Source organism: Monoraphidium neglectum (genome assembly GCF_000611645.1).
Source record: "Monoraphidium neglectum strain SAG 48.87 unplaced genomic scaffold scaffold00361, whole genome shotgun sequence".
NCBI classification, from domain to species: Eukaryota; Viridiplantae; Chlorophyta; class Chlorophyceae; order Sphaeropleales; family Selenastraceae; genus Monoraphidium; species Monoraphidium neglectum.
In genome coordinates this window covers 1-22,480 of record NW_014013267.1, presented here as the reverse complement: position 1 = coordinate 22,480, position 22,480 = coordinate 1, and the positions used below count along the sequence as shown (strand labels likewise).

Sequence of the window (22,480 nt, the reverse complement as noted above, 5' to 3'; positions counted from 1 at the left end):
GGGGGGGGGGGGGGGGGGCGTGCTTAAAGTGGGCCACAACGCGATACGGAGGCAAGGCAAGTCAGTCGCACTGTGGCCATGAAACACATAAAACACACTGGCCGACCTGCCACCCCGGCTACCCCTCTCACCAGTGGAGGGGTCCTGCTTGACCTTGCCGCCGGACAGGGGCGCACCGCGGTGGGGGCACCAGTCATCCACGCACAGGACCTGCGCTCAAATGAGGAGGTGGCAATGTTGGGGGTGAGGGTGCTGGCAGTGTAAGCAAGCGAGGCCGACGGGGGCCAACGCCTGCTGTTGCAGAGCGGCTGGTTGCGCCACAAGGCTTGCAACCCCGGCCCGGGCGCACCTCGCCAGTCTCCTGGTCCCTGAACAGTGTGATGCGCCCCCCCAGGATGTCCACACCCAGGGGCGTGTCATCGCCGAGGTCAGAAGAGATGGCGGCGGCGTACCAGAAGTTCTTCAGGTATGACTGCGTCCAGGAACAACATGGATGGGACCGAGGTGTGTGTGTGTGTGTCTGTGTGTGTGTGTGTGTGTACGCGCGTGCGCACGCACAGTCATCACAGGGACGTGGGGGGACAGGAGGGAACCCAGAGGGCAAGTAATGGAAGGAAATAAATCTCACGTGCACAAGCTGCCATGACCGTGCTGCGCCGTGCCCAGCCCACAGCCCTCCCCCGCAAGGGGTCAGCGTGCGAGGACCCCACCTTGCGGTCAATCAGCTCCTTCTCGCGGCGGCTGAGGCCGCCAGGGGCGAGGACAGCGGGGTCCAGCTGCCCGGGCTTGAGCCCCGCGGCGCGCCGGCGCTCTGCCAGTGCGGCGGGGCTGCGCGGGGTGGGTTGCGCCTTGGCCTTGGTCGCGGGCTTGTCCTCGTCGTCAGGGCCGCCGGGGCCGCTGGGGATGCGGGGACCGCGCGCGGCCTCGGCCTCCAGCTCCTCGCGAATGCGCTCGAGGGTGTCTGCGCCGCCATCGCGGAATGCCAGGGGCGCGCCGCCGGCCTCGGCGGCGCGCTGAGCGACAGGGGCAGCAGAGGCCGCAACCGTGGCGCGGTTGCGCGAGGGCGCGCTGACCGAGTAGAGTGCCTTCTTGATGGCGCCGAGCTTGAGCGGCACAAGGCGCTTGGTGAGGGTGGCCATGTGGCGGATGGTGCGGTCGGCCTTCTTGTTGTCATCGGGGTAGCGGTTGAGCACCGACAGGATGGCAATGGCCTCGACCACATAGAGCAGCACCCAGCCACCCCTGAGGACGACGTAGGCGAGCAAAGGAATCACAAATGAAGGTATGCGAGGTTGACCATGGCTCATCGAGAGGATTGACGTTGATGGCCCGGCTGCAGGCATGGCCCGCAGTGTGGGCCATGGGCACGAGGCACTGCACCCTAGTCCGGTAGGTCGTTGCACTGTGGCGCACTGGCTTTCGCTTCGAGTGCATGCGCCCCACATTTCCTCCCCCCCTTCTGACTCACACAGCGGCAATATGGTCCCACACGAAAAGTGGTGCAAACTCAGGCAGCGAAGACGGCAGCACGTCTGCAAGGGAGGTGGGGGTCGGGATGAATGGTTGAAACCCTGCCTGTTACAGGTCAAATTGGCAGCATATTTAACCACAGGCGCGTCAACCACAGGCGCATGGTTGGCAACATGCCAGCCAAGATGAGCGCGCAGCATTGCTGAAGCGCACAGCCGCCGGCTTGGCTGTCTCTGATGAGCGATCGCAGGTCAACAACCAGCGCCGAACTGCGCCCTGCGAGCACATGCGGGGACGGACTGCGCACCCATGATCTCTGAGCCGGACGACGCCGCGAGGTCAAAAAACTTGAAAAGCACGTGGGTCGTCTCCACCAGGGCGCCGGCACCCACGCCCAGCAGGAAGGAGCGCAGCAAGGCGTCCAAAAAGTGGTCGCCACCATCCTGCTTTTGCTCGACAGTCGCGACACGCGCTTGCGACGTGGCGCCCTATGTGCATCAGGGCACAGATCAGGCACAAGTTAAAGCAAGAAAGGGCGGGGAAGAGTGAGCCGCATGCGTTTTCGGGGCCGAAATTATTCGAATGTGCCCGGGCCACATAAGCTCGCAGGCGTTGCGCGCCAAAACCTGCCCACCCCGCGTCCCTGAGTGTCCGGCGGGCTCGCGTAATAGTTGCAGGTTGAAATTCATACGGGCGCCTAAGACGCACCTCGCGGCGAGCCTGGGCCACGCGTGCAACGAGCCTGGGGCCCCGGACCCCGAGGTGTGGGGCTGGCCGGGAGGCCCGCGCGACCGCGCTGTAGTTCCTGTACATGAGCATGATATGCGGGCTGTGGGCGCTGCTGGCCTGTGCTGTGTCAGTGGTGATCGGGAATGGCACTGTCAGCAGCGGGCTCCGTGCATGGACAAGGCTTGCGTGCTTGGATGGGGCTAAGAGGTTCACACGAAATACAAGATTTGTTCTGAGAAAGGGGCGGGCAACAATACGTGCTGTGGGGGGTCGCCGACGTGGTTGCGCACACACCGCAGGGCGGCTTCTTCACACCTCGGAGCGCACAGTCACAGCCGCCGCGTCGGTCGAATGACGCACAAGGGCCATCGGTGGCAGTAGGCACCTCCCCTTCACCCATCTGCGTTGAAGCCGTTATCATCACTGTGACAAACAACGATCGGCCCAGCAACTGAGCTTGCCGTCACCACTCCTTGTCGCCACCCACCTCTGCAGCACTAATGGCTGCTATCCCTAAAAAGCGCGCTGGAGGGGGGGTTGCACCGCCCCGTGCTGACGAGCGCCTTTCTGACCCGCTTGCTGGGTTCTGCTACGCATCCGGCTCCATCATTGGGGTGCGAATGGGCGGGCCTGCTTGTCCGATGATCGAAAAGAGTTGCGAAAGCAGGCACCCTTTGCCTCACCCCTGGCACCTCCAGAAACTTCAGCGGCGCTCTGCCATGCCCTCACAATGATATTGCCACGTTCCCCTAGGACGTCACGCACGGCCTGGCCCAACCCCGGCGGATGCAGGAGCCCGGCCCCCTGCATTCTTGCCGGCCATATGTGCCTGCTGCGGCACGCCTTACACGCAGTCCGGTTCCCTGGCGTCCAAGACATCGCAAGATGCATCAGACTGAAACATGCGTGTGTGTGTTTCACTCTTCACAAAGGTGAAAGACAATTTATTTTCGCCCAACAATTTGTTGGCACTGCTGTATGCGTCCCTGTTGCTGCAGCCGCCCTGGCACCCACGAGCAGACACAGAATTTGGCGCTTGCTCCTAGGCCAAACTTTATGCCCCTATCCTGCTCGAGGCCGTGTACACCCCAGGTGTGGCACGGACGCCCTGCTCTTGGCTGGTGATCGCTGTTTTCACTCAACACCGCCCGTCACGTCGTCACGTCAACCTCACAGTGTGCTTTGTGTGCTGTTCACACCCAAAAACATTTGTCAGGGCTGCGTAATCCCAATAGGTGTTCAGTTGTGTTTGATATTAGGCTGCCACCCCAGCATACATGACCGTTCTTGAAGGCATACGCTCTGGCCCCCACTGCGCCGTCCACGGTCTGTCGGATTCCGCGCCGCAGCGCACCCCCTCCCTCGACGGTTGGCACGCAACCACACCTTGTTACAGCTTGACTACACCCCAACCAGCCGCTCCACCGATGCAGGGCCAGGGTTGCCATTGCTGCTGCAGTTCGCCGAGCTTGGCCCTGAGCAGCTATCACTGCTTCCGCTGCCGTTGCTGCCGTGGGTGTCTTGCGGCGCGGACTGCGAGGAGAGCACTGCCCCTTCATCCAGGACCAGGCTGATCTCCGCCGACACACCGATTATGCTAGAACCATTGAGGGCAGCGGCCACGCCATTGTGCTGCGCCCTGTGCCGGCCACGGGGCCGAGTGCTGCCGCCTCTCCGCATGGCTGCTTGTCTTCTGCTGCTGTCATTGCTGCTGTCTTGATGAGCGGGGCCACTGCTGCTGGGGCCATGGTGGGTGGTGGCGTTTGCGTGCACGGCCCCTTCAGGGCCGACCGCATGCCGCTGCCGCAGCTTCCTGTCAACCACCCCTGCAGGCTCAGCGCCGCCTGCACTGCCGTGTGTGTCGCTGGCTCGCCCCATGCCGAGTAGCGCCTGCAGCCGCCCCGCCGTGTACTCCCCGCCCTGGTGCTCCAGCTCCCCGAGGCGCTCCAGGGCACGGCCCAGGAATTCATCGACACGCGTCAGCCGCGCGTCCGCGTTGTGGCGCTGCAGGGCGCGCACCAGCATGGCGACGTCCGCGGCGCTCATGGCGGCCAGCTGGTTGTCGCATGCGGCGACGCAGCTGTAAAGCCACGCAGGAGGCGGTCCCATCTGCAGCTCCACCAGTGCCCAGACCAGCGTTGACAGGTCACGGCCACTCATGGCCCCCAGCCTGTGGAAGCTGGCCTGGAGCAGGTCTTCGCGCAGGTCACGAGGGGCACCCGCTAGGGGGGGTGGCGTGGGCCGCTGCTGCTGCTGCTGCTGCTGCTGCTGCTGCTGCTGCTGCTGTGACTCCATATCAATTTGCTGTTGCAGCTGCTGCTGCAGCTGCTGCTGCTGCTGCTGCTGCTGCTGCTGCGGCTGCTGCTGCTGCGGGGGCGGGGGCGGCGACCTGGTTCTCTGCTGGCGCTGCGCCCACACAGCCGCGTGCAGCTGGCTGAGCCGCGCGAGCGCGAGGGCAAGCATGGCCAGGTTGCGCGGGCCATACGCGCTGAGCTGCTGCTCCGCGCTGCGGTGCTCACCCAGCAGGGCACCCAGCACTGCGGCGGGCGGCAGCATGCGCAGCTCTGCCAGAGCCGACAGCAACGCAACCACCTCACGCGGCTTGAAGTCGCCCGCCACGGCCTGCACCTGGGCGCAGGTGGGTGCAAGGTTTGAAAGTTTTGTGTCGGTCCTTGAAAGGTTGGCAAGATCATGTGAGGCAAACAGCAGCTGAACACAACGCAAGCGCTTGAAAGAAATCAATAACCAAGCGCCCGGGGAAAAGCCGGCACAGCACAGGTCGAGGCCACGGCTCCGTGCAGCCCACCTGAGAGAAAAGGAGGCCCGCCCAGCCGGCCGGCGGCACCCAACCGAGGCGCGCAAGGCCCCAGAGGCCGATTGCGAGGTCGCCTGCTCTGACGTCAGCCAGGCCATAAAACAGCTTGGACGCGCAGCGCCGCAGCAGGCCCTCCCCCGGCGCCAGCCGCAGCCGTGCGCACGCCCAGAGCAGCTTGGTCACCTGCGCCATGGTCATGGCGGGCACCAGCCGGGCCGCTCGCGAAAGCAGCGCCGCAGCAGCCGCCTCATTCGGTGGTGCACCGCCGGGCCCCGCAAGTGCGTGCAGCACAACCGTTACGTCTGCGGCGTGCGCTGCCGGCAGCGTGTCGACGACCCGCTGCAGCAGCGCGCCGCGCTGCTCGGTGTCAAGGCCCCCTGCAGGCCCCCAAAGCTGCTGCGCCGCCCAGAGCGTCATTGCCACGCTGTGGGGGCTGGCCGCTGGCAAACGCTGCTCCACAGCCCGCCACGCGCGCTCCCGCCACTCCTCGCCGGGCGTCACCCCCAGCCGCGCGGCCGTCCACAGCAGGCGTGCAGCTGCAACGTCGTTTGCATGTGGCAGGCGGGACTGTGACGCCGCCAGCCAGGCAGCCGCCCACTCGGGAGCCGGCGCCAGGCGCAGCAGCACCACGGCCCAGCCGACGTCTGCCAGCTCCTGGGGGGAGAACGCGCCCATCGCCGCAGACGACGCAGACAGCAGCGCGGCCTGCAGCCGCGGCGGCGGCGGCGCCCTCAGTCGCGCGAGCGCCCAGGCGACGTTGGCCACGCCTTGGGGCGTCATCTCTGCAGCGCGCTGCGCTGCGGCGTCCATGAGGCGCGCCAGCAGTTCGCGATCACGCATGTCGAGGGCTGCCGCACTGTGCAGCGTGTTTGCTATGCACCGCTCCCCGTAATGGGGCAGCTGCGCCAGCACCAGGTCGCGCAGCGCCGGCAGGAGCGCCGGCAGAAGCATCATATCTCGTGGCGCCAGCCGACCGCGGCCGACGAGGGCTGCTGTGCGCACCATGAGTGCGTTTGTGTGCACGGGGTTCAAGCACCCTGTGGGTTGAGGGGGTGCACGGCACTGGGGACTTGGGGAGCAGGAACCAGGCAACGAGGGGCGCAGGCACTGTGCGTTTGAGGCGCCACAGGCTGGAGCTCTGGGCGCTCACAGTGAGCGGGGATTAGCTGGTCAGCAGGTGAGCAGCGCAAGGGCAGTCCACCAGAGACGGGCACCAGGGCTGAAAGGACGACAAGACCAGCAGCCCTGTGCAGCGCGCTACGGCGGGCAGGTGGGTGGCCCAGGCGCCCTCACCTTGGTACTGCACCAGCACGTCCCGCAGCGCCCCCAGGCTGGGAGCGTAGTGAATGCTGGTCGTCAGGCGCCGCTGGAAGCCCTCCACCTCAACGAGGGGGCCGCGCGCATGCAAAGCTCCGCGCCGTTGACGGCCGCTCGGGGTAGTGGCCTGCATATGTGCAACATTGGAGGTTGATGAAAGAAATTTTTGAAAAAGTTGGAGGTTTTGTATCGCAGAGGAGGTACCACGCAACTCCACGACGCCCCTCGGCACCCATCGCTGCTCAAGGCCGTTTGCTCATGGCAATTTTGTCGAACGGTGTGCAGGCGGCGGCCGATCATATCCGGCGTCGTTGGGTGACCGACAGGCCAAAACCTCTTGTACTCTGGGCAGGTTGCGGCTGGCGAGCCAGTCCCTGCCCTGGCTCGGACAAAACAGCGACGGCGTGCCCGTGCAGCCAAACAGTAGCGCACCTGCGCATGGACCGCCAGGCGCATCCGCTGCGCGGGCCACAATGTGGCCATACCCTGAGGTTCGGCGGCAATGGATTGATAATTCATCGACATATGGACGGGCGCCCGACCCTGTGCGACGCCATGCTCGCAGAGGCTCACCGATGCTGCTGCTGACGGACGCGCGCGACGAGCCACGCCTGGACAGTACATTTATGTCAGTAGCGCAAATCGATTGCAATCACATCTAGCTTGCGAAAGCGCACTAAGTGGAGTGCACTGGGCGAGCGCCGCTGGCCTGCGGGCGTCCCTTATGTGCCGCAATGCCCAAGTGTTCTATAAAGTAAATGTGCACGTGCGTTGCGCCAGTAGCGTGCATGTCATTGCGTACGGTATGATCTCGACGAAGTCGTGTTATTTTTGCCTCGTGGCTTTCAACGGCCGGTAGCTCTTGCCCCAAGCTCTCAACGAGGCATACAAATGCTCCTTTCGGAAAGGTTTCCCTTGGCGCCTGTTGGTCGGTCACGGCGCGTTGCCGCTGGGCGGCTGCCATTGTGCGCACGCGCGGCCGGGCGGCATGCCGGCACCAATATACCAGCGGGCAGGGGCGAGCAAGCTGCACACGCTGCCAACGCTGAGTCGCTGGGGACTGACCCCACCGGCAACGCTCATGCAGCCCAGCCCAGCACCAGCAGCATTAGGGACTCCCCTGACGGCAGCAGCACCCACTTTGACGCGCTGCTGGGCGAGCTGGCAGAGTGGGTGAACGCCTACGGCAGCTGCCATGTGCCCAGCAACGTTCACGACTGCCGCTCCCTTGCGCGCTGGGTGCAACGTGTGCGGCGACTCGGCAGCAGCCGCGACAGCCCCGCCCTGACGGGTGAGCAGCGCAGAGCACTGGACGCTCTGGGCTTTGTGTGGAAGCCCCACCAAGTGAGCGGGGCCGTGGGGCCACGGGGCCGGGGCTCACAGTACGCGGGGAGGAAGAGCAGGTTGCACCACAACCACTAGTCCTGGGGACGCCAGTCAAGCGCCAGCCGTGTGGCAAGACGCAGCGAAGCCCTTCAGGGAACCTGGCCGCCAATGTCAAAGCGAGGCAGGGGCACACAGCTCTGCGGCCAGGCGCCAATAAAGTGTTGTGGGTGCCGCGCAACTCCGCAGGCGGACGCCACGTGGCACTCGTTCTACCACCGCGCGCGTGCCTGGTCGGAGACGCGGGGCGGCGTGGTGGAGCTGCAGGGGCTGGCCCAGGCGGCAGAGGAGCAGGACACTGCCGCCCTCCAGGCTAGCCAGCAGGCGCAGAGGGAGCGGCAGAGGCGCACCAGGGCAGAGCAAGACAGTCGGCGGCAGCAGGAGCAGCCTGAGGAAGGTCAGTGGGTGCCCCAAAACCAAGGCAGCGCCCACGCTGCGCCTGGCACTCCTACTGCTGTGCTGCAGGCATGCGAGGAGGCTCCAGAAACAGCCGCACCGCTCAGCCAGCCGATGGCGGTGGCATTTTCCGCCGAAGCTTCTGGTGGCGGTGACCCGCTGGCGTCTGTTGATGGTGAGACACGTGCCCTTGTGACGTGGCTGCGCCGCCAGCTGGAGCTGTACCGTGGCCTGCGGCTGTCGGCGCTCAAGGTGCAGCTCCTGCGCCGCCTGGGCCTGAGGATGCGGCGACAGGCCGGCGGCCCAAAGCCGCAAGAGCTGCACCCAGGCCTGCGCTTTGCACAGGCCCCAGGGCCGGGGGTTCCTTCCTCGGTGGCGGCGCAGCGTGTGCTGCAAGTGTCGGCGGTGACGAGCAATGGGATTCGCGTCGCGGCGGCGCTATCCCGCCAGCTGCGTGACGGGGAGGACATGTCGCAGCTGCTGGGCTTGGTGCCAGGACAGCAGCAGCAGCAGCAGCAGCAGCAGCAGCAGCAGCAGCAGCAGCAGCAGCAGCAGCAGCATCCGTCTGACGACAGTCAAGCAACCAGAATCGGGGCACAGAATGCCCCGCCCATTGGGGCCGCCTGGGCTTTGGAGGAGCGCCGATTCATGCTGCTTCTGGCCCAGCTGCAGCGGTGGTATGACAACTACGGCCGTGGGGCGCCCGTGCCCTCAACTGCAACCTGGGAGCGGCCACACCTGGTGGCCTGGACGGTCTGCCTGAGGGAGGTGCATGCCTGGCAGGAAACGTATCAGCCTTGGGAAGGGGATGGGGACGAGGACGAGAAGCAGCAGCAGGCGCGGCAGCAGCAGCAGGCGCGGCAGCAGCAGCAGGCGCAGCAGCAGCAGGCGCGGCAGCAGCAGCAGCAGCAGCAGAAGCAGCAGCAGCAGCAGCAGCAGCAGCAGCCCCTGTCACACGATCACCAGCAGCAGGGGCAACAGCAGCATCCGAGGCAGGAAATGCAGGATAAACGTGCCACAGGCAGCGCCGCAAGCCAGCAGGGCAAGCAGCTGGCAGCAGGCAGAGCGGTCAGCTGGAGGACGCTGTGTGATGGGGCAGGCGGGACCACGATCTCTGCACAGGCCCCACCCCGGCCCCTGCCGCTGCAGCAGTGGCACCGCAAGGAACTGGCACGCTCGGGATTCAGCTTTCACCCAGAGGTGCAGGGTTAAGGGCTAGAGCGCAGAGCAGCAGCTTGGGCATGCAAGCCAGGAGGCTGGGAGCCTCATCATTGGCGAAGTTGTGCGGCCGCCAGTGGAGACGCTCGGCACCAATGCGCTCACATTCATTATCACATGCTTTGACCTCCCCCTCCCGCACCCTGCAGGACCCCGATCGCCTCGCCTGGCACTCTGCTTTCCACCGGATGCGGCGAGCCAAGGCTCGGGGCGGCTTTGGCGCCCTGCAGGTGTTCAATGGTTTGCAGGGCGGCCTGAAGCATGAGGGCCAGCAGGAGCACCAGCAGGGCGCTTCAACACAGCAGCAGCGCCTCAGCAGCGCTAACGACTACGGCGGTGATGGGCCCAGCAGCTGTAGCGTTGCAGGCGACGGCAGTCCTGGTGCCAGCCTGGGGAACGCGGAGGGCGGCTACGGTGATCTGGCAGAGCTGCTGGGGTGGCTGCAGGAGCAGCGCCACATCGCAGCTGAGGGTCGTCTTGGCGGCGACAGGCGGCGACTGCTTGTACGATTGCTGGGGCCACGATGGGCCACAAGTCGCGTGGTGTAAGGTTTATGCAAAACCCATTTACAAATGCATCATATGAGTGCAGTGCAGGACAAATGTATGATCGTGAAAACGAATGGACTCAGTTAGGAGAACGCGTATTCTTCCAAAGAACCCTGTTGCTGTCACGCTCCTGGCCAGGCCACAAGCAGACGAAGAAATATGACATCAAGCGGGAAAGCAGGCCATGCATGCGTGGTCTATGTGATATCACGCGTGCATAGGTTTTCAGTTGAGGCTCTCAGATTTTGCCCTACAAGCCAGAGATGAGCCTGAGTGGCTCCGAAAGCGGGCGAGCTTGGGACTCTTTGACAATTCTTATCTGGAGAATACTGCCAGTTGACCCAGCCTTGACTGACAAATGATTGCGCGGATGGACGGCAGCTGTGGGCACCGGAAGTCATTTGGTTGCAGACAACACGCACAAAATTGTTACACAAGTGGTCCAAGCAGCAGTGCATTTTGCGTCAAGAGCAGACGGCGGCAGAGCCTATGTGTCATCAAGGAGCGGTTGGTGTGACAGCAGTACAGGGTTCGGCCGACCACGTGCACCAACAGTCTCCTGAGCGCCCAGACTCCAGGACAATTAAAATCGCGTTAGCCCACAAGTTGTAGTCCATAACGAGGTGAGCAATTGCGAGCCTGCTTAGGGCCTGAGGTTGTGGGGCGGAGGCGTGTCGAGTGACACGCCACAACGGCAGTGCAGTGGCAGGTGCGGTTCCACTGGCCAGCATGCACTCCGCGCCAGCACAGCAGCTTGCTGCGAGCAGGCTTCCGTCTATTTTACAGACATTAGGGTGACAGCCGGCCCCTTGTCCAGCCAGTCCAGGTGCAGTGGCTGGTACGTGATGCGTTCTGCATGGAGCGCGCCCAGTGTGTGGTTACGGGGACGATACCGTGACAAATGGTGTGAATTCCAGCTTAAATATATAGCCGTGGCGCATGCAGCAGGCCGTGTTGAAGGCCCTCCCAGAAGGCCCGCAGCAAACCGCTGCCAAGCTCCGCTGTTGCCCGCTGCACATATGTGCGCGGAGGCTGCCGCGCCTCAGGGGAATATGGATGCTTGACTTGCACACGCCGCGCCCAACAAGGTGCGCGTCCCGGGCCCTGGCCAGCCACGCTCAGCTCAAGCGCGGCAGGCGGTCCAGGTTGCTGCCGCAGCTGGCGCCCAGGTTGCTGCAGGCCTGGCCCCCTTGAGAAGAATGGTGCAAAGCCGCGTCCAACAGCACAGGCATGCGGCAAGTATATCGTGCAGCCCTTGGCGGCGCCATGCGGGTGGCGGTCGGCCGTGTGCAGCACCTGCCGCAGGTGCACTGGGCGCGCATGTGAGCCAAGCAAGGGGGGTGTCCGTGCTATCAGTGTGCGTGGCGCGAGGGACAACCAAGGCGATTGATGGCTATGTGGACAAAATTGAGCGACAACAGCCCTGTTTGGGCTGCTAGTGCAGGGGTTGGCCATGGTGCAGTAGGATGCCTTGGTCGTCCCCAAATCAGGGCAGCCGGCCAAGTCACTGGATGTCAGCATGCAGCTCACCAGCCTGGCCTGCCACGACTTGGTCCACCACAAGCAATCGGTGGTGCCTTGCTGCATGTTGAGAGCACTGCAACAACAGTCCAGCCTACTGCAACCGGGTGCTTGTGAGCACCAGAGGCCTCTGGGCCATCCGAACTACAGCGTACCTACTGCACCTGCCAGGCAGTGCTTGCTCAAGAGCCAGGAGCTGTGAGCACCACTGCTCCCCTCCTTCAACCTGAGATCCTGTTGGGAGCCGGCCGCGCTGTGAGCACAGCGTGGCAGGCTTCGCGAATTGATGGTTCTGTGCGGGCCACTCAAACCGCTCACGAGTCACGGCTTGACTTGCGAGTGCTCACAACTGACTGGCCCGCACAGACCCCACGGTGCTGCGTCCACTGTTTGGCAGCCTGATGCAATCGACCCCACGCGTTGAAGCTGCCCTTCGCATCGCGCATACAGGGGTTATGCGCCATCAACCTGCTACTGCTGTTGCGGTTGCTGCTGCTGCTGCTGTCATTACGATATGGGGGAGATCCAAAGATAAAAAAACTGGCTTGTCACCTGGCGTCCCGCCGTCGGTCACCGCGCAGCAGAGCATACAAACACCATTATGTCGGGGGCCGGTCACGACAGCCAAGTGCAAGTGCACCAGTTGCTCGCCCCAGTACTCTGTAGGCCCACTTGTGCACCATGAGAGCGTGCGCTACTGTATGAGAAACGGTCGATGACATTGGCGCATGTGTGACCATCAATGGCGACCACAGTCGCGAACCAGCCAGCGCCGCCAAAGGAGAGGAAGTGCTCGTTGTGGGCCGAGCTGCATGCAAACAAGTCGTTGAAGCCGTATTAGAGCGGCCCAACTTCGTGATCACACCACGCAGGATTAGCTGAGCTGCAGCGGACAAGCCACGCGAAGCATTGACACCGCTCCGGCGTGCAAATTCGCGTGTCATCTAGACGTACTACGCTTGCACACTGATGGCCGCTGCGAATTTCAAACACCCGCTAGGGTCGGATGATGCGGATTGCTGATGTCACGTCGCGGCTCCCCAATTCTGCCGCAAATGTTTATACACACCGTACACAGCGGTAAGAGAAAATAATAAAGGCAGGCGAAGTGTCATTATAGCACAGCTCGTCCCTGTGCAATGCAGTTTGCTGTGCGGGCCAGTCAGTTGTGAGCACTCGCAAGTCAAGCCGTGACTCGTGAGCGGCGCCCGCAGGGACGCCCCAGCTCGGCGCCCTCTCTGGTGCCCCTGGTTGGCAGCATGGCGTTGCGTCCGCATCCATTGCGGGCGGCCCCTGTCGGTGCGGGCCTGTCGGGATCACTGCTCATGCCGGAGCTGCTGCCGGCTGTTGGGGCACGGTCCGAGGCCGCCGACGTTGAGCGCGCCGTCACTGGCCTGGACAGCTTCATCACCAAGGTGCGCCGGTCCAGGGCGTTGGGGAGACCGGGGTTTGTGCTTGCTGGACGGGGTGGTGCCCGCTGGTTGTTTTCGAGCTGGCCGCTGTGGTAGGGTTTTGACGCGTCTGCTGGTCCGCAGCCACACACTAGGGCGACGGCTCACTCATTTTGGAGCCTCTGTGCCAGGGCACCCAGGCAATTCGGAGCGCTTCCCATTCTCAACCCCCCCTTACCGCTAGCATTGCCATAACGGAGCTCTGCAACGCCGCCGCACCTCCCAGCAGTGCCTCGTAAAGCGTGAGAAGGCCGCCAGAGCAGCACCGCCATCCTCAATGGCGCTCGGGCTGGGGCCCAGCCGCGACGCGCTGCTCCCGCCCTGTTCAGGGGCCCTCGGGCACGGAAACGCGCAAAGTGAGGCTCAGGAGGTCCTAATCACACAGCAAATGCCTGCAAGCAGCCAGCAGCCCCGGCCGCCTCAGCAGCCCCTGCAGCCCCCGCGGCCCCCGCAACACTTGCAGCATCAGCAGCGCCTGGTCGCCCAGGCTGCAGTCCGCCCAGCAGGCCTTGGATCAGCAACGTACTGTGGCAAATGGGGCGGTGCTGAGGACAGCAGCAGCTTTAGTGATGATGATGACGAGGAGGACGATGACGACACGGCGGTGCAGCGGGCAGCCAAGCGACCCCGCGGCTCGAGACCACGCAACAAGGCCCAGACAAGTGCCGAGAGGTGGGACAAAGACAGTGTGGCGGTGTGCAGTGTGTTGCTGAAGCCAGCTGATTACCTTGTGTTGGCATCTGTTGTGCACAGGCAGGCATGTTGGTTGTCACATCGTGAATCGAGACGCAAGGTGGCTATGGGTGTTTTGTGGGGCCAGGGACGGTGGCGACTACACTGTTGGGTTGAACGTGATTCTAACAAGGCGATCACCATCCTGCTTCCCTCCACCTTCCGACAGGCGCGAGCGCAACAGGCTGGCAGCGCGCAAGAGCCGCAACAAGCGGGCGCAGAAGCAGGCCGAGGTGGTGCAGACGCTGGAGCAGGTCACGACGCGGCTGGACGAGACAGCCCGCCGCCTGGCTGCCGCCGAGGAGGCCGCTGTGCGGGATGCAGCCGCACGCGCACGGCTGCAAGGGGCGGTGGCTGCGTGGCTGCAGGTCAGCGGCAGCGTGAGCGCCGTCAGTGCTGCAGCAGCAGCTGGCTGCGAGGCAGCGCACGAAGTGCTGCAAGCCGCTGCGGCGGCCGGTGGTGCCTCTATCAATGGCAGCGCCTTGAACACAGCCCCCACGCCTGGGGCGGCGGAAGCTGTGGCCTGTAGCTCTCTGGCGCCGGGCACGACCCGCCCCATGCGCCTGCCACCAGCCGCCCTCATCTCCCCCTTTGCAGCAGCAGCAGGCGCTCCTGCTGAGGCGCCCGCGCTGGGACCGGGCGGGCCCTCTGCATCGCTGCTGGCCCCCATCACGCCGCGCGCCGGTACTGCTGCCACGCCTCCGGGGGCGGCAGTCAAGGGCGAGCCAGACCCGTCCCCGCGAGCCACATTTGGCGCGGGGCAGCATGCCACGGCATCGCGCCGCGCGGCGGCGGACGAGGCATGCGACGGCGCCCACGGCCTTGCGGCCACAACTGCGCTCCTACTCACAGATCCCCTGGCGGCAGCCTGCTCCGGTGGCAGCTCACGGGACGCAGCGCTCGTGACGTCAGGTGTGCCCCTTTTCCTTCAGCCCTGCTCAGATAACCTGGGTGTCAAGAGCCGTGTGGCCATGCTCATGGCCAGCGCCGAGTCGCTGCTATCGTTCCAGCACAGGCAGCAGCATGCTGGGGCTGCCCCGGCCCCCGCAGCCGCCCCAGCGTCCGCGTCTGCGCCAGCGGGCACAGCCCTTGTCCACAGCTTGACTGCAGCAGCCGACAGCTTCGCCACTTCACAGGGCGCAGGCAGCAGCAGCAGCGCTGGCCGCAGCATTGGCAGAACCCCTTCGCCAACCAGCACGCAGATGCCGCAGCCGCGCAAGGTTGCAGCAGCATGCCCCGGCTTGCTGTTGACAGATGCTGACAGCACGCCTCACAGCTCTGCCCTGCAGGACCTTGGCAGGGCTGCTGCAGCCGACCCGGTCGTCATGGAGGAGGTTATGGCAGCCAATCAGCAGCCACCCCAGGCCCTCGGCACCACCCTGCCCCCGGTCGCCCCTCTCGACGGCGTGAGCGGGATGGGCCTGGGCGCAGGGCTGTCACGGGGGGCCAGTGAGATGCGGCTGGACAGCGGCTCGCTGCCCCTGGGCCTGGGCCTGGGCCTGCGGCTGCCCAGTGAGCTGCTGCGCCTCAACGCGGAGCTGGAGGCGCTCGCACCGGCGGCAGCGACACCTGTTACGGGCGTTGCACCTGCTGCGCCCATGGCAGTGGACGATCCAGCCGCAATTGCGTTGGCGGCTGTTTCCGCGCCAGCTATGGCGCCTTGCTGGGGCTGGGCTGGGTATACCGCTGACGGGCTGCTGGGGTGCCCAGGGCAGGTGGGTGTCCTTGACACCGCCTCCCTGACCCGGGTCAATATGGCTACCGAAATGGTGCCCTCCACCGCAGTGGCCGATGCTTTCATCGCGGCAGCGGTGGAGCCCCCCCTGCTGTCTCCTCCATCGAAGCACCCTAGCTGCCGCCTGACCTCTTGCCGGCATTAACGCTGCGCCTGCACTAGGATGACTGTTTTGCGGCGATGGAGAGGGCCATGGTAGGCAGTCTTGTTAGAGGGCCTTTTGCCGGCACGTGCGCGCTTGAGCGCAATCGCGGTTGTGGCTTTCTGACAAGTGACAAGGCTGCATTGGTCACATGTGGCCTTGCAGCAGCCTGCAGGACTTGGTTGCCAGGGCTCTGAGTTGGAAAGTGCAACGGTTGTTGTCACATGATTTGACAATTGAACACGAATCTTGATCTCAGCTGGTGCATTGCCAGCAGAATGTCGCATCGCCACTTTGGTTGGCCGGCTTGACTTTGAGTGGGCTAGCGCAAGTCTAATTTTGGATGTTACCGGTACGAAGGGGTAGATGAGGGTGACTGCATAGTTATAGAACGCCTATCTGGCTTGCATGGGCCGCACTCGCACAGGTGGTACTTCACACTGTCTCTGCCATGCAGGACTGCATTTTGCCTTCTCAGGCATCACGCTTGTTGACTGCATGCATTCTTCCTCCATTCCAGACTGGCCTTTGAAATGGCCGCGTTTGATGGTTCTGCAGTGCTGCTTGTGCCCATCACAGCTGACAGCCCAGGGGCTGTGACCCGGAGGTGTACCATCAATCACTGCATCCTTTGCAACAGCCTGCAATCCCCTGATACGCCCGCCACACATGGTAGGGATAGGTCCAGGCAAGACAAACTCATTGTGCACCCTGGTATGTGCTGCTTTCAACTTTGTCTCTTTGCCATGTTTTGTGCCGGCACGTTGGCACGGCGGTTTTGCCCGCGTTTTGCGGTGTCTGCAGGTGCTTTCTGCATGGAAAGAGTGTATTCTTGCTTTCAAGTGCGCCATGTAATGTTCATGGCAACTAGCTGGGATTGTTTGCGCTTTGCACATTACCAAACAAGCAATCAGCACTGAGGTTGAGGCAGGAAAGTCCGTTGAGTCGTGTTGAGTCCGTTGAGCAGGAAAGCAGTACCGTAGTGTGCCAGTGCGCTTGTGACGGTACAGTAACAGCTGCAAAACCAATGCCCGCAATGCAGCCGCACAAGCTCTGATTACGGCCGGTCTGTTCATGTTTACCGCATAAGAATTTTCTGCAGCGATCTACAAATAACATATTGCCATTTTGAATGACGGCGTGATCTGACTGGATTCATGGATGGGGCGACGCTTGGTTGATCTTTGGACACATCATTCCAGACGCTGCGCGCTCGTATATCGCGTTGCTGGTCAGGGTGACTTTGTTGGTCACTTGCCTTTAGGTTGGCGGGCGCCGAAACAGTGCAGTGTCACAGCACCACCACACGCTCGCCGCTGCATCAACATGGCAGCACAGGTGAGCCTGCTATGGCAGCCCAATATTCAGGGCCTCGACGCTTGAGCGAAGGAAATCGGCCTGTAGGGTGTTGGGGGTGACAGCATGGATGGCAGGGTCCGCACCAGGGTCCGTACCTGTTTGCTTGCCATGCAGCGCCTTCACACATGGTTGCAGGTTCACTTACTGTGCTACGCACACCGCCGGCATCTGCTGTTGCCCTCAGGGTGGCAGTAAATATGAATGGCAGGCAGGATGCCTTCCACAAGCAGATGCGGCAGTCGTATTTCCAGCAGCGGTGCGGGTCAACACCCCTGGTGGATGTGTATGCCTGCGGTAAACAACATGCACTGGCGGCTGTTGGCACCCTTCACCGCCTGACAACAGCACCAATCAACAGCAAGCATCTTGCCTTCTTCGAAGCAGCAGGTGTCCCTTGATGTAGCATGTTGTGGCCCGCACACCAGGCATCGCTGCACGCGCCTTCCCACGATACTGTTCACGCTCACCACCCCTCGCCGTGGCCCCATCCAGGACACCAACAAGCAGCCCATCCTGGCGGTGCTGCGTCGGCTCTTGCAGGATCACCGAGGGGCGCATGTCCTGGAGCTGGCCAGCGGCACAGGCCAGCATGTAGCCCACTTTGCGCGCGCGCTGCCGCAGCTGAGCTTCCAGCCAAGTGACCTCACCCCGGAGCTCTTTGACAGCATCGCTGCTCACTGCACCACCCTGCCAAACGTCCAGCCACCCGTGGTGCTGGATGCCACCTGGCCGCCAGAGTGCTGGGCTCAGAGACTGGGGCAGCAGACTGCCTCATTTGACTTGGTGCAGGTGGCCAACCTGACCCACATCGCACCCTGGGCGGCGACGGAGGGCCTGATTGCAGGCGCTGCCCTGGTGCTGCGGCCAGGCGGGCTGCTGTGCATATACGGGCCCTTCAAGCTGCAGGGCGTCTTCACCACTGCAAGCAACCGTGCGTTCCATGAACACCTTGAGGCGAGGTGAGCTGGCGGCAGACCGCGGGGTGCCTGTCTTGCGGGGCGGGTGACGTGCGGCCTTCTTCTCATTGCATCCAGCCCGCGGGCGACACGGCACCATCTTGGTCGCCCGTAACCGCTTCTCACCCCCAATCCTTGTTCCCACCCCCTGTCCGCCCTCAAGCAATCCTGAATGGGGGTACCGCGACACAGACACGATTGCGGACCTGGGCCGCAGCTACGGCTTCACACTGACGGCGATCCAGCCCATGCCGGCCAACAACTTCTTCCTCATCCTTGAGAAGGAAGCTGAGAAACAGGGTGACGCAGGGTGTGACAGCGCATGAATTCTACACATTGATTCAGCATGCTGGCGCCATTCAGACAGCCATTACGCCCAGCCAGCTGCATTTGAACTTGCTTCCTCCGCTGCTTTTTTGTACTGCTGATTTTGCATCGCGCTGCTGCCAGCAGCTGCCATACATGGCTTTAGCTCGTTGTAGGTGACTGGTGGCCCCAGTTGCTGTCTTTTTGAAAAATAACGCTCTCTTGTAGCGCACCGCCTGTGATTGTCGGCTGACACTCTGCCAAGGACGTGAGCGGTCCGCAGCCATCTACAACGAGTTGTTACACAGCCATGGATGCGCCAGCAGGTCCCGAGCGCTAGCCCGATTGCCTGGGTCGAAAGTCAGCATCCGGCCCAAGAAAGCAGCAAAGTCAGCGGCCTGGAGGCAGGAGCAAGGGGGGGTTTAGGGTTTACAGTTTAGGGTTAAACTTGGATATTGTCAGTTACAAAAACCTTTGTGAAGGCCACACTGCTGTGCTGGGTTTCCTGGCGTGTTCGCTTGGTTGCGTGAAGCACCCACCTGCTGGCGGTCCAGGGTGCCGCTCTCAGCCAAGCGCTGCTCAAGGGTGCGCCGTCCAGGCACCGGCTGTAGAAGCTCCCCGCGCTGGTCATAGAAGGCCGACGCGATTGGGCTGCGCTCCAGCATGTGCAGCGGCGGCGGCCCGAGCAGCCGCCGCATCAGTGCCAGGTGGGCCGCGTCTGCACGATGCTCCACACGCTGCCTGCGCTGGATTGACGATCCGCCATATGAACGCCAGCGCCAGGGGGACACAAGGGCTGCGCTGCCCTCTTCCCCATCTGAGTCAGCGAGTGCTGAAGTCTCATCGACCTCGGCTGCTGCTGCTACTGCTGCTGCTGCCTGGTCAAGGCCGCCAAAAAGGATGGTTCCCGTTGCCACCTCATACAGTGTGGCTCCCAGTGACCAGATGTCCCATGCTGCATTGATTGGTAGCTGCAGGACAGCCTGCATCACAGAACAGCAGGATTGGGTGAAGAGATGTTTGCTGAATACATGCTAAAAAAACGTACGGGAAGCCGAGAAAGGTTCCGATAAAGAGAAGGGGCAGCGGCGCCTGCGAAGCCAGAGATTGGTAACCGTCGGCGGCGGTGGTACCCAGCCTGTCATCTGATTTAGCTCGGGCCTACATGCGGGAAGAGAAGGTGAGATGAACGGCCGCACCTCTGGAGGGCTATAGGCTGGAGTCTCGTAGGGAGGCGCGCCCTTGGCCTCCCAACACAAGGCAGGCACCACGGCCCACGGTATAAATGCGGGGCGGACCCACCCCAGTGCCGGGATCAACGAGGCGGCACTACCGAGGTCTGTCAGCACCCAATGGGCAGAGCACATTTCTTGCAGCGACAGCGATCGCACAGCCCCACGTGACCTGCCATGGGCAGCTGGGGCGCGTCTAAAGAAGGGTTCGGCCAGCAGTATGTTGGAGGGCTTGATGTCGCGGTGGACAATACGCTGCTCCCTGCAGGGCCAACATAGAAGGGGGCGTAGTTGCAGGCGAAGGCCTGGCTGGTGTTTGCAGCATGCCCAACACAGCACGCCAACAGCCCGGCAGAAGTGTTTCCTAATGCATTGAGCAGATGGCCCATCGGCAGCCACCGCAAGCCATAGAAGCAAACAGTCGTTGCATAGCCTTGCAGACCCGTTGCTCCGCCTGAAGACTCCTCCAGAAACCCGCCCTCACCGGTGCAGCGCATCCAAAGCCAGCAGCGCCTGGAGGGCCAGGCCGCGCACCGCATGGAGGGGTAGCCCTCGGCGCTTGCTGACACCCCTGTAGGCCAGGACCTGTGCCGCAGTCTGGTGGAGCGGCGCCAAAGCAAGCACCACGCACGCCCATGGTCGCCCCATGTCTGACGATGTGGCGTGTGCCCTCCAGCTCTCCAGCATCCGCGTCCAGTGCGCATAACCAGCACTCTCAGGATGCTGGGCTGCTGCTGCTGCGAGCTGCTCGGTGAGTTGCTGCTCTTGCAAGGCAGCCTGCAGGCGAGCTGGCTCAGCGGCATCAATGACCTGCACAGGCCCGGGGGCGAGGGGAAATAGTGTTGCAGGCAGGTTGGGGGCAGACAGGTTGGAACCAATGCAGGGGAGCACTGCGGCGCTGGCTGCATCCTCTTCCGCTTACACGCGCCGTGCGGCCGCTCCAAATCTACCCACCCGCCCTGTCCTCACCTTCAACGCTGCCATCCCCCCCGCCGGCAGGTGCGAGACCAGCCAAACGCGCGACCTTGGGCCCCGGTGGACCTCGGCCCGCAGCCTGTATGCATGGCCCGGGCGAGGTGCTGCCACTAGGCTGCCTGCACGCAGATGCACCAGCTGTTGCGGCACGACCCCGGGGCACGCTGTGGAGGGGGCGTTGGCAACAACAGCAGCACGCAGGGCGTCAGCGAGCGATTATGGCTATTATGTTTTCATTGCAGCAACAACCTAGCATCAGCGGCATGGCCTAGGTGCCTAGGCTCAAGCCTCACCTGCAATCAGGTTCCACACTTCCTCGGCAGCAGACGGTGTTCCAGCCCTTGGGTGAAACACCTGGTCGCAGATCGAAACATGCAGTTGGACGTGCTGCTGCTGCTGTTGCTGCTCCAGCAGCAATGCTGGCACAGCAGCGCTGGCCCATTCCGTGTTGTTGAAATCCTCCACGTTCAGGCCCAGCATTAGAAGGGGTCCCTTAAGATAGGGATATGGCGCGCGATCGAGTCTGTCAAGTGCAGATCGCACTTGTGTTGCTCAGTTGAAGCGATCCATACCGTGATGTGTGTTTATACATACCTCACCGAGGCCACCGTCATTCAACCTGGGACGATGCGGCGTGGCAGTACGGTACAAGACACGACACTACCACAATACGTGACCGGCAACTGTTGTCGAGGTCACTGAATCACTTGGCACGGTTGCACCGAGTCTGGAGCTCCTGCTGGTCCTCTTGTGCGGACAGCTCGGAGGCTTCCGTTGTCAACATGTGAATCAGCAACTGACATTGTAATGAGCATGCACATGCCGAGCAATCCACACACACACTCATTTCTTGCCCACCTCCCCATTTGACATGCTTCCAGCAACACCTTCATACCCCTCATCCAGAGTCCTAAAAGCTTAGATTTCTTGATTCAGCATGTTTTCTGATGAAGTAAAATTACACATCAAAATATGCTGTGGCAGCCAGAGGGGCGAGCGTGAGTATCAGGGAATGACAGGACTCAGCGTTGCGGGGGCGTAGTGCAAACAGAGAGGCTCACACATGCCTTGGGACGCCGCCCGTACAACAACATTCCCTCATATCAATGTGCCACACTATTGGAGGTCACGGGTTGCTTCAGTGTGCGATGCGAGCTGCGCACGCATTGCATCAGCCCGTAATCATTTCTAGCAACTTTGTGACAAAACATCGCCCGCAGGAGACGAGGTGGGCGCCGCACGGCAGCCAGCGCGCGGTGGCATTCCGACGCTCATGCTGGTGGTGCACCACAACCTTGGGCGGCACTGCGGCGCCTAGGGCTCCTTCGGCTTGTCCAACAGCTGGCCCTGGATGTAGTCGATGGTCTGGTTGATGACCTTGGGGTCAGTGGGGATGCCCAGGTTGCCAAGGTAGGCGTGGGCGTCAAAGGCACCCAGCACCTTCTGCACGCTGGGCAGGCCCAGGTGGCTGATGTTGAAGGTGGGCAGGCCGTTCTTGTCGCGGGGCAGTTCAGACAGGTCCAGGGTTGGGATGAACTCGGACGCCTCGACGTTGGAGGCCGGCAGGTTGACGGTCACGGTCGGCACCTCGTGGGTCCCCTCCTCAATGCTCCAAGTGGGGAACTCAGGCTTCAGCGCCTTGATGATGGCTGGCTGCAGCAGCTTGGAGGTCTCGTCGATGTACTTGCGGACCTCCTTCACGTGCGCGCCCAGGTCAGGGACGTTCACGGTCACCTGAATAGTTCAAGGTTTGATTGTGAGGGGGGGAGTCAGTGGCAGCGATAGTTCACACGGTTGGCTTTCACATATGATTCTTCACCAAACCCATACTCAGCCAGGCATGCCGTGGCCACCCTTTGGTCACAAGAACGCCCCGCAGCACATGCACGACACTCATGATTTAATCATAAGCCGCGCAGACCTGTCCTGTGTGCCCCTGACCTCACTGCTGTGTCTCGACTCACCTTGGGCAAGTTGAAGCTCGGGGGCTCAAACAGCACGCCAATCTGGGAGAAGTTCCAGTTGTGTACGTCAATGAGGGGCCCGATGTCGGCCAGGCTGATGTTGGGCAAGGCAAAGTTCAGGCTGGGGAGATCGGGGCGCTTGAACAGGGGGCAGAGGGGGCCCTGGCACGTGCCCTTGTTGAAGCCAAACAGGCTGGAGGTGGCCTTGCAGTTGCAGACAGACCACCTGAG

At 62.8% G+C, this 22,480-nt stretch overlaps 4 protein-coding genes across 4 annotated transcripts in view; 1 reads left to right on the top strand and 3 right to left on the bottom strand.

The window, feature by feature from the left end:
* MNEG_2999 (hypothetical protein) overlaps window positions 1-2,568 on the bottom strand; it is a gene marked incomplete at both ends in the record, with an annotated part of 4,692 nt that extends 2,124 nt beyond the window's left edge. The window contains 7 exons of the mRNA XM_014048526.1: window positions 132-210; window positions 350-472; window positions 711-1,242; window positions 1,469-1,532; window positions 1,778-1,958; window positions 2,179-2,316; window positions 2,515-2,568. Of these exons, the coding sequence (XP_013903980.1) occupies window positions 132-210; window positions 350-472; window positions 711-1,242; window positions 1,469-1,532; window positions 1,778-1,958; window positions 2,179-2,316; window positions 2,515-2,568 (1,171 nt within the window). The remainder of the gene's footprint in view (window positions 1-131; window positions 211-349; window positions 473-710; window positions 1,243-1,468; window positions 1,533-1,777; window positions 1,959-2,178; window positions 2,317-2,514) is intronic.
* A 1,032-nt stretch (window positions 2,569-3,600) lies between these two features.
* Window positions 3,601-6,019, bottom strand: MNEG_2998 (hypothetical protein; the record flags this gene model as incomplete). The annotated part of the gene is made up of 2 exons (XM_014048525.1): window positions 3,601-4,827; window positions 5,006-6,019. The coding sequence occupies 2 exons, from the start codon at window positions 6,017-6,019 to the stop codon at window positions 3,601-3,603; spliced, it is 2,241 nt and encodes a 746-aa protein (XP_013903979.1).
* A 6,637-nt stretch (window positions 6,020-12,656) lies between these two features.
* MNEG_2997 (hypothetical protein) lies at window positions 12,657-14,486 on the top strand (the record flags this gene model as incomplete). Its single annotated transcript, XM_014048524.1, has 5 exons — window positions 12,657-12,812; window positions 13,078-13,204; window positions 13,355-13,520; window positions 13,750-13,948; window positions 14,433-14,486. The coding sequence occupies 5 exons, from the start codon at window positions 12,657-12,659 to the stop codon at window positions 14,484-14,486; spliced, it is 702 nt and encodes a 233-aa protein (XP_013903978.1).
* Window positions 14,487-21,599: 7,113 nt separating this feature from the next.
* MNEG_2996 (hypothetical protein) lies at window positions 21,600-22,182 on the bottom strand (the record flags this gene model as incomplete). Its single annotated transcript, XM_014048523.1, has 2 exons — window positions 21,600-22,019; window positions 22,177-22,182. 2 exons carry the CDS (start codon window positions 22,180-22,182, stop codon window positions 21,600-21,602), a joined length of 426 nt encoding a protein of 141 aa, XP_013903977.1.
* Between the last annotated feature and the right edge of the window lie 298 nt (window positions 22,183-22,480).